The 13,687-nt window shown below is 40.4% G+C and overlaps 1 protein-coding gene across 1 annotated transcript; it reads right to left on the bottom strand.

The window, feature by feature from the left end:
* Positions 1–5,584: 5,584 nt before the first annotated feature.
* Positions 5,585–9,896, bottom strand: gfap (glial fibrillary acidic protein). Its single transcript, XM_085352808.1, has 9 exons — positions 9,376–9,896; positions 7,615–7,675; positions 7,422–7,517; positions 7,161–7,322; positions 6,863–6,988; positions 6,506–6,726; positions 6,375–6,418; positions 6,078–6,160; positions 5,585–5,626 (listed from the first exon to the last, which is right to left on the bottom strand). The coding sequence occupies exons 1-9, from the start codon at positions 9,894–9,896 to the stop codon at positions 5,585–5,587; spliced, it is 1,356 nt and encodes a 451-aa protein (XP_085208934.1).
* Positions 9,897–13,687: the final 3,791 nt, after the last annotated feature.

The raw sequence follows: 13,687 nt of genomic DNA, 5'->3' as shown, positions 1-13,687 counted from the left end.
CATTTTAAGTTTGTAGGTGAAAGTAATCCAGGACTTCTGTGGGAGAAAGGAATTATACACTGCACCGGTTAGGCGCGCAAGTGCCACTGCAGAAACAATTGAACTGTCAAAACTAAAAAAAGAAAAAGGGATTCAAAACATGGTCGTAAACTGAGAAGATAGATTACTTTGTGTTTAACAAGCCTGAGACTGTGAGACTGGAAACTTTCAGTCTGGATTTTATTGTGCCACAGCCAGACGTGAGGATGCAGACTCAAACAGTGTGACTCGATCTGAGTTGCAAAAATGAAAAATTCAAGTTTGACTAAATCAAAAGCTAGATGGGGTTTAGCTTTCATACTGTGAGTTCTTGCCTGGGCTTTAGTCTTATAACTCAAAGGCCTCAATCCTATCCTTAACTTCAAATTGGAGCAGCAAGGACAAGATTACCTGGCACTGTCTTCTGGGACGGAGCAGAAATCGTGGCCAGACTTTCTATTGTGTACCTAGTTAAAGGTCACCTGCAGGCTGCAGCTGCCTTTTTCAAATTCACACAATGTGCACATTTTGTTTGGAAAAAAACACAAAAGAGTTTCACAGACAAAGCAGGCTGAACAGAGCTGAGTTATATCTATTGGGCCTTCCTCTTTTTATTGCAAATTTTTCTGTGTTTTGTCCACCACTAGTAAAAAAATACGGTCACTTACAATATGTCTAAATGGTTTTTGAATCTTTAGAGTCTATGTAAATATGTTATTCTAATCTTCACCATGCAAAAACTCAAACAATGTGACAGAAACCCACCAGGAAGCCACTCATGACCCTTTGAGCTGCCAGCAGACAAATGTGTTTAAGAAGTCATCCTTCCACTTTGTCCAAAGACATGTGTTCACTGAAACCTAGACAGAAAAAGGTGTTAGGAGATCAGACGGTTCACCTTTCACTAGACGGGTTGAGGTAGTGGCTCTGTGTTTTGTCTCAACGGCCTTGATGAAATGAGGGCTAAAATTAACCAAGGAGCACACATGCCTCCCCATGACCCTGTGGTGTGAGAGCCACCAAAGGGCTCTCACACAGGAATGTGCGCTAAAGAGGGCAACGAAAGACAAAGAGCTTTGACTGGAAGGCTATACACGTGAATTTGCCCTGATTCGCCATCACCCTGATTATTTCCTCTATGAGAAGTTAATGAACATGTATTATCACCACTCCAGTGTGATTTGATTGTCTTATTTTTGTCTTAAAAAACAAAAAACAAAAACAAAAAACCCAATTAGGAATATGTAAAATTAGGTGAAATATTTTTGTTTAGTTTCGCATCTAGGTGCTTGTGTAATTTCTAACTTTCCTGAATATCTTCTGGAACATCCAAGTATAATTTTTTTTAAATGTATTTGCATAGTAATTTGATTTGTTGTTTAAGCTTTAAATGTCTAGATAATACCAGCTGGTATGCCAATGATACAAAAGTGGGTTAAGTTACAAATTAACAGACATGTGGGACAGGAGTGTAAAGTAAGGCACCATCTGCCTCCTCTAGTAAAGATGCCCTTTACTTGGTGTTTGTGGGTGGGATCAGACAAGCCTTTGAACTCAACCTTCATTTTGATCTCAGATACACACTTTAAAATTTTCATGACAGTATCTCCCGTGGCTGTAATTCTATCATTTCGAATCACCTGTTGTTGGGCAAAAAAAAAAAAAAGCAACTGCCAAAATACTCTAAACGGCCGCTGTGAGAGTCTTTTCTGTCGTCCGTGTGACTCGAACCATATTTTGCAGCAAATCCTAACAACTGAGACGCTAGAACAAGCTAATCCAAATTGTTTGTCTAAATGGTGTAGATAAATCCTCTCTGTAATTCACCTGCAAGATTTAGTCGGCTTCTTTCAGTTGAGTATCTCTGCAGAATTTATTAGAGAAACATAGAATTTCCTGGTGAAAATAATCAATTTCAGAGGTTTATTTTTTCTCTTGATATTCGGATTTACATAGTTCAAAAAAGGTGTTGGCACTGTGTGCATTTGTGACTTCTGTACATAACATATGCATGCATGACAGCTGTTGCTACCTCACATCCACCGTAAAAAGATAAGCCTGAAAAATGCACGTCTCTGTAACCCTTTGTACCTTCTCAACCTTGTGGAAAAGGACTAGATGGGAAACGGGGCCAATTGCCTGAGAGTTTTATCTGCTTGGAATTCCTTCAGCTCAGGGTTGCCTTCAGTTAAGACCTGAGAACCTCCATTCTTCTGATAAAAGCTGGACAAAACAGACACATGCTGTGCTTACGGACGGTTACTGGATCATACTTTAACCCTGTAAGACCCAACCCATAAAAAATAACCAGAAAATTCATTTTAAAATTATGGCAAGTATTGATCTTGTTGATGAGATAGAGGTATCAGAAATTCACGTATCAAATATGATACAAAGGGAATTATAGAGTTAATACACATGTTCCACTCACCTGGTAAGAAAATAAAAAGAACTCACCACTAATGCCAGTGAGGCAGGGTGTGACGTTTTTCTAAATTTAGGAGGAAAACCGTGTTCATGTCTGTGAAACCAGTCAGCTTTTTTGAATTTACCATGTTAGGTATTGAAAAACATTGCATTTACTTCATTTACTCAAATGTTTGCTTTAACAGATCATACTTAGACATGTTTTTTCACCATTTCGAGACAGTTTACTTCTTGATAAATTTGGCAGACAAAACCATAAGACAAACAAGAGTAGGGAAAACAAATGAATCACATTTAAAGTCTTTTATTACTTGGTCTTTTCAGCCTTTTAGCTGCTTTTGTTAATCCTTATTTAAGGCAAAGAAAATCCTTTGAGTTCAAAGTATAGTTTGAACCCTATAACTAAAAACACCCACTGGAGTGCAGCACAAGCTTGACCCGTTTCAGTAACTGTTGGTTAACAGACCAGATTCAGAGCCTGTTACAACTCCTTAAAAAGAGTAAATTGTCTTTTGTTTTTAAATTGTCTTACAACAGTACTCCTATTCCCATTGTTGGTACATCAAAACATGCTTTGCTTACTAAAATAAATCCTTCCATAACAGTTTGGAGATTAAAAAAGAAAAAGTGATAAAAATAAAAAAAATTAAACATCCTGTGCAGTGAATAAATAAATAGATATAAATAAATAAATAAAAAATCTGAAGTTTATATAGTTTTGTATCTTTAAAAATCAAAAAAAAAAAAATCAAAGACAGTGAATATGTGCAAAAAATAATCCCTAAAAAAAGTCTTTAAGCTTTCATTAAAACTTTAAATTAAATTAGTGACTAGTGGCCAGTATCAATAAGAGGGATAATTTCAGGAGCAAAAAAAGTTTATATTTTAACACCTGACGAGTAGTTTGAGACAGACATGGTTGTGTAGGTGCCTGAAATGGAGTGGCCTAGTGTCGAGTCTGTGGCCCTTTGCTATGTGTTTTCCCCTGCTCTCTTTCCTGTCTGCAAATAAAAGTCAAAAGCCAAAAAATAATTTAAAAAAATCCAAATATCTATCCTTTAAAAACTCAAACTCAAATTGTAGCCCAAATGACGTATAAGGACACCTCTGACAATGTAGGAAACTCACTTTTTGAGATCATGTGTTTATCAGTCCAGTAGAAATGTTTATCTGCATCTCAAGCCATACTATCTTTTGCCACAAATGATATCTAGGCCCATACATACAGTGAAACTCACACAGGGCCATGACATAACTTGAAGTGAACCCATCTGCTCAGCGGTACAGCCTGCTTGAAGGGCAGAAACAATCAGTTACAATGAATAATATCTGTCCGCTGCTGTCAGCCCTCTTGTCAGGATACATAACACAGCTGAAAGTGATGAGAGCTGATATACTGTATGAATGTGTCAGGCTTGTATGAGAGGCAAAGGAACATGACTATGAACACATGAAAACACTGTTAGGACAGACTTTTTATAAAAAACAAGAGGGATCAGCAAACAAATTGTTTTATTTTTGTTAACATGACATCACAGCTCATGGCACTGGTCAAAACTAATGTTATATTCACACCTGCAGAGGTTTCTAAAGAGCAAAGGAGCAACAACTACTATTTGACATTCAGTAAAACAAAATAAGTTGCTAAGTGTTATTAGAGGAAAAGGGAGAAGTGGCTGAGGGATGGGGGTGAAAGTTCCAGTGTAAAGGGTGCTAGGCATGAACACATGGTGTCCTTGGCGACAAGTACAGACACAGCCAGCTTTGGCGTAGCACCACTCTCATTAGTGGCAGGTCCTGTCAACACTCTGTGGGGGTTTCAACAAAAGTTGGGGCTTGGATTACAGCGTTTGAACTGTGATGTCCATCTGTGCTTCCAGCAGTTTAAAAATAAATCTAAATTCCTCCCATTCAAAAGGGAAAAAAAGGAAAAGTCGGAACTGCAGCACAGTTTATATGTGAGGTTATTATAACAACCGCATGGTCTCTGTGTCTTCCTCTGCTATCAGCCTAAAATACAGGAGCTGGCTGACACTTGGTGGAGGCTGCAGGGCAAAAGCCGTGTCAGTACCCACACCTGTAAACTTGCCTGTCTTTTCCTGTTATCGCTACAGGATAAGTGGGCATGTCATGACGCATCCTGGTGTCAAAAAACTCTGCCCTTATCAGGTTGTGTTCAAGAGGCAGAGGATGCTAAAGAAGAGACAGAGGAGTGAAAGGACAGTGATGGAGGGCATTTTAGAGGCCCCACACAAATGGTGCTGCTGACAAGCTCTTACACTTTTTATAGAGCGAATGAACGCTCTAGAAGTCGCCATAGTTACTCCCTCGCGACCTGTATCTGCACATTTATTTGTACTTCCATCTGGTTGTGCAGATTTAAGTCCCCAGAGCAGCAGAGATAGCTTTGTTTGGGCAGTCATTCCAATGCAATGCATATAATGTATCTACCTATGCATGTGTGCTATACTTTACATTCAATAAGTAATGAACAAGTAGAGACTAGAACAAAGGGAGTGAAAAATCAAAATAAAACCAAACGAAGGGTTAAAAGAAAAAAACAACAATTCAGACTCACATGCTCTGACAGAAGCTGCAGTACACACACATATCTGCCAGTACTTGCCTAAATCCATTTAAAGTGTCTGCATCTGCAACTCCCTCCTTTATTTCACTTGCACATCAATCTCCACCATGCTACATGCTAAACATAATCACTATGATTCTGTGCCTCTTCTGTGTCATTTAATCAGAATCAATGCTAAAAATCTGTCCTGTCAGCTCAAGTTAAAATTAAAACAGCTTACTTAATTTTTATTGGAAAAATCTAAAGATGGTGTAAGGTGACTGGGCTGCAAACACTTCAGGTTTATGGTGGAGCTGTACACAAAGCCACACCGAGATATCTTTCAGGAGAAATTCTGACAAGGGAGACTAAGTACAATCGGTGGTTATATTGTGGTTGCAATAAAAAGAAGCAGGTGATGGAGGAGGGAAAAGAGAGGGATGCAGTGAATTTGATGGGGTAGCTTTTGTGTCTGGAGACAAACAAATAAAAATGGTAGTAATATCCAATAATGCACATTCAGAATCCCCAGGTAGTAACTAAGGAAAATATGGATGAGCTGGTCTTGAAACTTTAAGGAAGATCTTTGTGTTCAGTGGTTGATTCCTTAATGATCTGAAAAGGGGAAAAATTCAGTTAAAAATAACAAAAAGAACAAATCTCTCGTGGGTTTTTAGTATCAGTTGCACAAGGCATCAGGTGTACTGAGCCACAGTGAATCTGTGAAAATCTGCAGAAGAGTTCAACATTGCCCTCCAGAGGGAATGGGTTAGAGGTGCAATGTGCAGATCGTCCTGAAGCAGTGTGAAAGACTTATACAAGCACTAATTCACTCGGTTTACTAAGTGGCTGGTTGATTACAGTAGCAGAATATAGTTAGTTTGCCAAGTTCTGTCCTTATGACTCCTAGAACATATGCTGCAGACCACTGACATGCCATGGAAAATGAGAAATGTGTGCAGATTAAAAAGATAAATTAAAGTTAAATAAATAAATTGGTGGTGAGGAGAGTGAGGTATGCTATGTCTGTACGATCCAGTGTTGCTCTTTATGTTCATCCACATACCTCCCCATCCCTGGTCTCCACAGTTCGAACCAGGATGCTTCTCTTCACATGGGCCTCAGGAGTTTTAGTGTCCAAGTTAGTTTCTAAGGGAAAAACACAGGGAGAGTGAAAGGATATTAACTCTGACCAAACCTGCTGAAACACTATCCTCTGTTCACATTTGGTTTAGAGTACAGGTACAGGATTAATCTCTTTTTAACCAATAAATACTGTCCAGTTTAACTGCTGGTATTCTACAGCAAAAACAATTTAATCAGTCAAGGGAAGAAAATACCGAGGTTCAAAATTTAAACTGACCTCTAAACTGCATGTTGGAAAAGCTTTGAACTGGAATCGTGATCCTGGAAGAAAAGAGACAAAAATAAATAAAAATCAGTATCACATACTATGATTTATAGTTAAATCTGACCAGACAAACTCTAACTCACCTGCTCTCCTCTCCCTCCAGGAGCTTCCTGTATGTGGCAATCTCAATATCCAGAGCCAGTTTGACATTGAGGAGATCCTGGTACTCCTGCAGGTGCCTTGCCATCTCCTCTTTCAGTGCCTGGATTTCCTCCTCCAGTCGGCTCACTGTATCCTGGTATCCCGCTGTTTCCATGGCACAGCGCTCCTCCATTTCCCGGAGCTGGCGTTCCAGTGACTCATTCTTAAATAGAATTATAGTTTTAACAGGCTATTTTATAGACAACAAAAAAGTGTGTGTTTGCCAAAAGTCCATCTGACTGCAGTGTAATTTGTGAACTCAAAATGTCTGTGTAATCTGCGGGATCTGGTGTACTTACTGTGCCACGAAGAGCCTCCAGGTCACAGGTGACCACTTGGATCTGACGACGATATTCATTGGCTTCCTGCTTGGCCTGGCGGAGGGTTTCTGCATTTCTATTGGCTGCATCTGTCAGGTCAGCAAACTGTGTACAAAGGTGAAACAGCTCGTTCGTATGTGGTGTGTGCATTAGCTTATTAGCTGTGAAACATTATCTTTATCTTTGTGCATTTTTTTTAAATTTTCACAGGAAATACAAAAAGAATTGTCACACATATACAATATGTGTTTTATGTCAGACAGCTAATTCTTCTCACCTTGGATCGATACCATTCCTCAGTCTCCTGCATATTCGAACTTGCCATGTTTTCATATTGGACCCTAATGTCTCTGAGAGCAGCAGTCAGGTCTGGTTTAGACACATCAAGATCAACATGGACCTGCTGGGCCATGATCTGCTCCTGTAACTCACGCAGTTCCTGCAAGGAGGAAGTCCAAATTTGATTGTGGTTAGTGGCAATTATTGGTGCCTTAATATTTCTCCTCCGTGACTTCTATTCCTTCAGTTGTATTCTTACCTCCTCATGAATTTTCTTCAAGAAGTTTATCTCGTCCTGCAGTGCATCAATCTTCCTCTCCAGCTGGACACGATTTAAAGATGCCTCATCCACATCCTATGCAAGAAATGAGCACACAGGGAGATGAAGTTGGATAGTCAGTCATACCGAACGTCTAAATTATTTAGTTGATGATTTCAGGGAACAGAATTACCTGTCTGAAGCCATTTTGATTATTTTCTGCATCCTGTCGGAGCCCGATTTCATCTTGCAGTCTAAGTCACACAAAGGAGAAAAATCCCCAAAATAAAAAAAAATTACTCAAATTTGTTTTTTGTAGGTTAATAGAACATCCAGTCTTTCCAGTTTTTGCTCTGCAAAATACTTTTATAGACAAAAAAAATCATAAACACGGCATTTATTTTGAGTTAACTTGTTGTGCATGAGTATGCCTTTTTGTCAACTCCTTCACAACTCAGCAAGAAGGAAACAAGCGTGGACGGATTTAAACTTTTTTTTTTACAGTTTCTCATTTATGTTTAACAGAGTATCATCTGCAAGGGCAAAAAACATATATTTAAGCACATCGATTAGATTTGCGATATCAGCTTTACCGCTGCTCCCCATGCTGCTGGGGATGTGCGGGGCTCAGCTGAAAGGGCAGCTTACGCATCATTACACATTCACTCGAATCTAGCAGCCAGAAGCCTTTCCCACGGGATGGAGCAGACACACACAGAGACATAAAAAGGACGCATCTACGCACAGCCTCGTGCACAGATAGGCACCACCCTACAATCCATCTGCCATGCACACAGTGACATGGAACTCTAAGCATCTGTATGGCTTCATGGAGCGATTGCTGAATAGAGGGCTTCAAGAAGAGCAGCATGAATCACAAAAGTGACCTCTGACCAGAATCATCACTATTCATGCTGCATTATTTTAGAGGACCAGCAGCTGCGTGGTAATCGGAGGATGTAGTGTGAGAGAGACCTTTCGAACCATTAGAGGCTTCAAGTCAGTCATTCACAAGATTAAATTATAGATTCATGCCACATATGCATCTAAATTTAAAAAAAAAAAGGTGCATATGCAATGGCAGTGAATCAGTATTTTGGAGTAACAGGGGACTAGTAAACATCTGCCCGGCTGGCCGTTCCCTTTGTGTTGGGCTACCATTGTGTTTCCCTCATTCCTTCGCACTCACTCAATGGGGACAAGGGGTTCAGCGAGGATCAAGTTTGTAAAGAGGGATCCAGGAGTAAAGCTGGGGCAGAGCACAGTGGGCTGCATTCCAGCGGGTCTGAAATCTGCATATAAATGAACTGGCAATTATAAAAGAAAACTAAGAAAAAAAACCTTTCCACTGGAAAGAGTTTGTCTTATTTTGTGCCAAAATACATAAAATCTACTCCAGCTGAATGTGTTTTCCAATCAAAGACCAGCTAACCAAAAGCATTTGTCTAGAAAACACACTTTGTGGGGTTTTTTTTCACAGTCCAAATATATTTTTCAGAGTGTGGTTCAGGTTCTACTATGCTTTAATCAAGAACATGGAAAGGTTTAACATAAACATGGCTCCAAAACATCTGCACACTAACTGAAATATGAAATATGAAATTGAAATTCAGTACATAACTCTAAAAAATCTATAATATTTGAGTAAAGGAAGCACATAGGGGGTTCATTCCTACTCCTCCATCTTTTAAAAAAATGGTTATTCATTTAAATTTTAGCTTGTAACCCTAAACATAACACAAAATGCCAATGATATCACAAAAATCAAGTCTTTGATTATTAGAGTGTGCATTCAAGTAAAAAGAAAGCAAAAGGAGTTTGCATTTCTTTCATTATTCTTATACATACATATGCAATCTCTACAAGAGATACAAATGGGTGGTACTACTGTGTGATCATACATCACATCTACATGATCCTCCACCCACAGAAGTCCTGCCCTGCTCCCTCTTACTTCTGCTTAAGTACAGCCAGATCTGCAGCCAGGTTATCCCTCTCGACCTCCAGTCGAGCCTTGTTGTTGGTGAGACCATCCACTTGTCGTCGTAGCTCCCTGAGCTCCTCCTGGTAGATGTCTCCCAGTCGGCTTGGCTCCTTCCCCTTCAGCTGGTTCAGCTCTGCCACCAGCACCTTATTCTGCTGCTCCAGCAGGCGCACCTTCTCTATGTAACTGGCAAAGCGATCATTCAGGCCCATCATCTCCATCTTCTCGTTAGTTCGTGTTTCCTTGTACTGGGCCTTCAACAGAGAGTCAGCTGAGAAGTCCAGCCGGTCAACGGGGCTCCCCAGCAGCAGGGCTGTGCTGCTTGAGCCCAGGGAGATCCGCGACACAGGACTGGAGTGGGTGACATTGCGAGGGGTGCCATGCCAGGAGAGGCGGCTAGAAGAAAGGCCACCAATTCTGACTCCAGAGCTGCTCGAGCTCTGGGGCCCAAAACGCTTTCTGTACGAGGACTGGACTCTCTGACTCTCCATGTTGGGGAATGGAGCTCGTTCTGGGCACAAACAGGGCTTTTATACAGCCAGGCAACCAACCCCCCCAAGACCAAAGCAGAGAGACCACAGGGTGGGGCAGAGAGAAGGGAGGGTGGCAGGCAGTGAATGGGACAAAAAGGGAGAGCGAAGGGGTGGTTTACATGACACTCAAAAAGCTGTGTGCCAGGGATTGTCTGTGCTCGTCCACTCAACTACAAATGTCTCTTGGCTTTCTCCCTCTCCCCCTTTCTCCTCCCTTCTCCCCAGCCTCTAACTCACTCTCTCTCTCACTCTTACTTTCACCCTTTTTTGTCTTCCTCTCTTTCTTTCTGTTTGAGCTGAATGAAAAGGAATTTGTGTGACAGGGTCTGGCCACCAATTCAAGCTGACCACACATGCGCTCTCACAAAAACAGAAACACAGTTTGATCAAACAAAAGGGTGCTGGGGAGAGATCTTCGCTCTCTAATCAGAAAATAACTTTATATTGGCAGGTGGAGCAGGTACAGATACAAAGAAAGATTAGTATATTAAAAACATTGCTGAGTGTATTGGAAGTGTGCACAACAAAAGCCTGTGAAATCATTTGAGACTGGGGTCAAATGATTTCACAGGGTCAGTTGTGTGGAGAGAATCTAAGAGCTGTTGTCACTGCTCTTTCAATCACAGTTTAGGGCAGTAGTTATATAACAAAGGGCATAACATTATTCATGAACTCATCCTAAATAGGAATATTTATTATAAAATGTGCTTAATCAGTAACGAAAATTAAAGTATGATGAAAAAGTTCATATTACCCAGATTGGAGAAAATACATTTTCAACTAAGTATGTTAAATTCAGTTTAAATTAAATTTTATTTATACAGCACCAAATCACAACAGTTGCCTCACGGCGCTTTCTATTTTAAGGTAGACCCTACAATAATACATACAGAGAAAAACCCAACAATCATATGACCCCCTATGAGCAAGCACTTTGGTGACAGTGGGAAGAAAAAACTCCCTTTTAACAGGAAGAAACCTCCGACAGAACCAGGCTCAGGGAGGGGCGGGGCCATCTGCTACAACCGGTTGGGAAGAGAGAAGGAAAACAGGATGAAAGACATGCTGTGGAAGAGGGCCAGACATTAATAACAAGTACGATTCAATGCAGAGAGGTCTATTAACTAGTGCTGTCAGCGTTAATCCCGTTAAAATGACCTTAACGCCAAAACCGCATTAACGCGACAAATCTCCATTAGCAAGTTAGCGCAGCTCGCCCTGTGCGTGGGGCTGCACGGCAGTTAGCTTGTTAATGCATTAGCGCCATGCAGCCCCACGCACGGGGCGAGCCACGCTAACTTGCTAATGGAGATTTGTCGCGTTAATGCGGTTTTGGCGTTAAGGTCATTTTAACGAGATTAACGCTGACAGCACTACTATTAACACATAGTGAGTGAGAAAGGTGACTGAAGAAGAAATAATGCATCATGGGAATCCCCCAGCAGCCTACACCTATTGCAGCATAACTAAGGGAGGATTCAGGGTCACCTGATTCAGCCCTAACTACATGCTTTAGCAAAAAGGAAAGTTTTAAGCCTAATTTTAAAAGTAGAGATAGTGTCTGTTTCCCGAATCCAAACTGGAAGCTGGTGCCATAGAAGAGGGACCTGAAAACTGAAGGCTCTGCCTCCCATTCTACTATTACTCTAGGAACAACAAGCAAGCCTGCAGTGCTCCCCGGGCGCCCAATGGCTGCCCACTGCTTCACTGAGTGAATGGGTTAAATGCAGAGAGGAATTTCCCCACGGGGATCAATAAAGTACTCAATAAAGTACTCTTTTACAGTGAAGTGCTCTAATAGTGTGATATGGTACTATAAGGTATCTTACCTTATAGTACCTTATGGTACTATAAAGATGAGATGGCACCTGATTATTTAAGACCCAGGCTTTTCATTATATATGCCATTAAATATTAATCTATAACACTTCATCTCAAAGCAGGAGCTTTTAATAGATAGATAGATAGATAGATAGATAGATAGATAGATAGATAGATAGATAGATAGATAGATAGATAGATAGATAGATAGATAGATAGATAGATAGATAGATAGATAGATAGATAGATAGATAGATAGATAGATAGATAGACAGACAGACAGACAGACAGACAGACAGACAGACAGACAGACAGACAGACAGACATCTATTGCCTTTCAATAGAAAGAAGAAAAACACTTCCCAATGAAACGGTTAAGACTTGGAGATGTTCACTGTGTCTGGTTATTAGATGTCTTGCTGTTTCCAAAGACAGATGGATGGCAGAGATGAGTGGGGTCAGGTGGTGAGATGTGGGGAGGAAGGGAGTTGGTGAGTAAAGCCTTTTAATCTGAACTCTGAGGACTAACAGAGTCTGCATTGCAAAACCATTATCATCCATTACCTTGACAACCACAGAGCTGGCTACCTCAGACCACCTCAGCTGATCTTTTTGAAGAAGATGTGATTTATGGAAATGCGATTTTGACCAAGTGCCCATTTCCTTCTGCAATAATATATCCCTCATGTCAAGAACAGAGTATTTTGGCATGACAATAATATTATTAAAAACAGAGCTGAAAAAGACACAAAAGTACTAAAGGTTTAGGGAAATACTGCTGAAAAAACTATGAGTAATATTGGTTTTATGTTGCTGACAAGATACAGTAAATAACTCTAAGTAATTTTAATGAGAAAAGCTACGGTAACTGTGTAGCAAGTTTCTTTCTTTTCTCTATCTCCTCTTTCTGTGTTCATGTCTTTCTCCTCAGGTGTTCCCTTCTCACTATCTTTAATTTATATTTTATATATTTCATATAAGTCTTTTGTATCCATGTTTGGTCATGCAAGTTTTTGTTCTTCACCTTTGTTTGATTTTGCCACCTGTGCTTTATCCCTAATGAGCCTTCTGGGTTTATAGAAACCTCACTCTTCCTTCTGTTCTTTGTTCTGGTGTCATTTGTGTAATCCTCAGTGTGTGTCCTGCTCTTGTGTCCTCATGTTTCCTGGCATTTCCTACTTCTTTGGACTTTTTGTATCACATTTGGAACCTTGATCAACCTCTATAAAGGCTTGCCTTTTGTTTAGTTCTACATTTGGGCTCTGCACCCCCCCCCCCCCCCCCCCAAAAAAAAACCAAACAGTTGCAACATGGTAAAAAAAAAAAAAGTACCAGTATTTGGTTAAATTCCAGAAAAAATATCAATTCTGTTTTTGTTTGGTGTTGGAAAGATCAGACTGGCAGTAGCACATTAACTTGCTGAAGGTAGTAAAAACCACAACAGCAGTGGTTCATAAAGGATTTCTTTGTTACTAGGCCATAAAATCACAGGGACTGTAGACCAATCATAGTGCCTTTATTCAGTGGGAGACAGTGAATAAAGGCCCTAGGACTTTACTATTTGGCCTCTGAGTGTTGTTGCTAGTAAAGAAGAAAAACAACAACGCACTGTCTTGAATTCTAATTGGTATCTCTTAATGCAGGTTAAACAAGATGGCACACTGTAAGTCTGGCAGAGATTTGTTGATTAAAAAGGCTCCATCTCTAAGGATTAATAGCATGCTTGCATCATTAAGGTGACAGTAATTGTTTCGCCCCTCTGAATTTTTCCGGCAATCACCACCGTTGCCCCAGTTCTGGTCACTGAGGTAATATGACCTGATGATTAAACATCCACGCAGAAAGAGAGTAAAAGTGGTGCTGCAGACCTCTCCTTCTCTTTGCTCCCTGCTGCAAGAGTTTTATGAAGGGCTAAGTCAAACAGCTGA

Source organism: Diplotaxodon limnothrissa, linkage group LG4 (genome assembly GCF_057381915.1).
Source record: "Diplotaxodon limnothrissa isolate DT_005_m linkage group LG4, D_limnothrissa_male_GT1.1, whole genome shotgun sequence".
Classification (NCBI taxonomy): Eukaryota; Metazoa; Chordata; class Actinopteri; order Cichliformes; family Cichlidae; genus Diplotaxodon; species Diplotaxodon limnothrissa.
The sequence above is the reverse complement of the archived record's forward strand: the minus strand, read 5'-3'. Positions and strand labels throughout refer to the sequence as shown.

Coding starts and splice junctions, on each gene's coding strand:
- gfap (XM_085352808.1), bottom strand. CDS start 9,896: ATGGAGAGTCAGAGAGTCCAGTCCTCGTACAGAAAGCGTTTTGGGCCC. Junction 7,518..7,614: donor ATCAAAATGGCTTCAGACAG/GTAATTCTGTTC, acceptor TTTCTTGCATAG/GATGTGGATGAGGCATCTTT. Junction 6,161..6,374: donor TTCCAACATGCAGTTTAGAG/GTCAGTTTAAAT, acceptor TTTTTCCCTTAG/AAACTAACTTGGACACTAAA.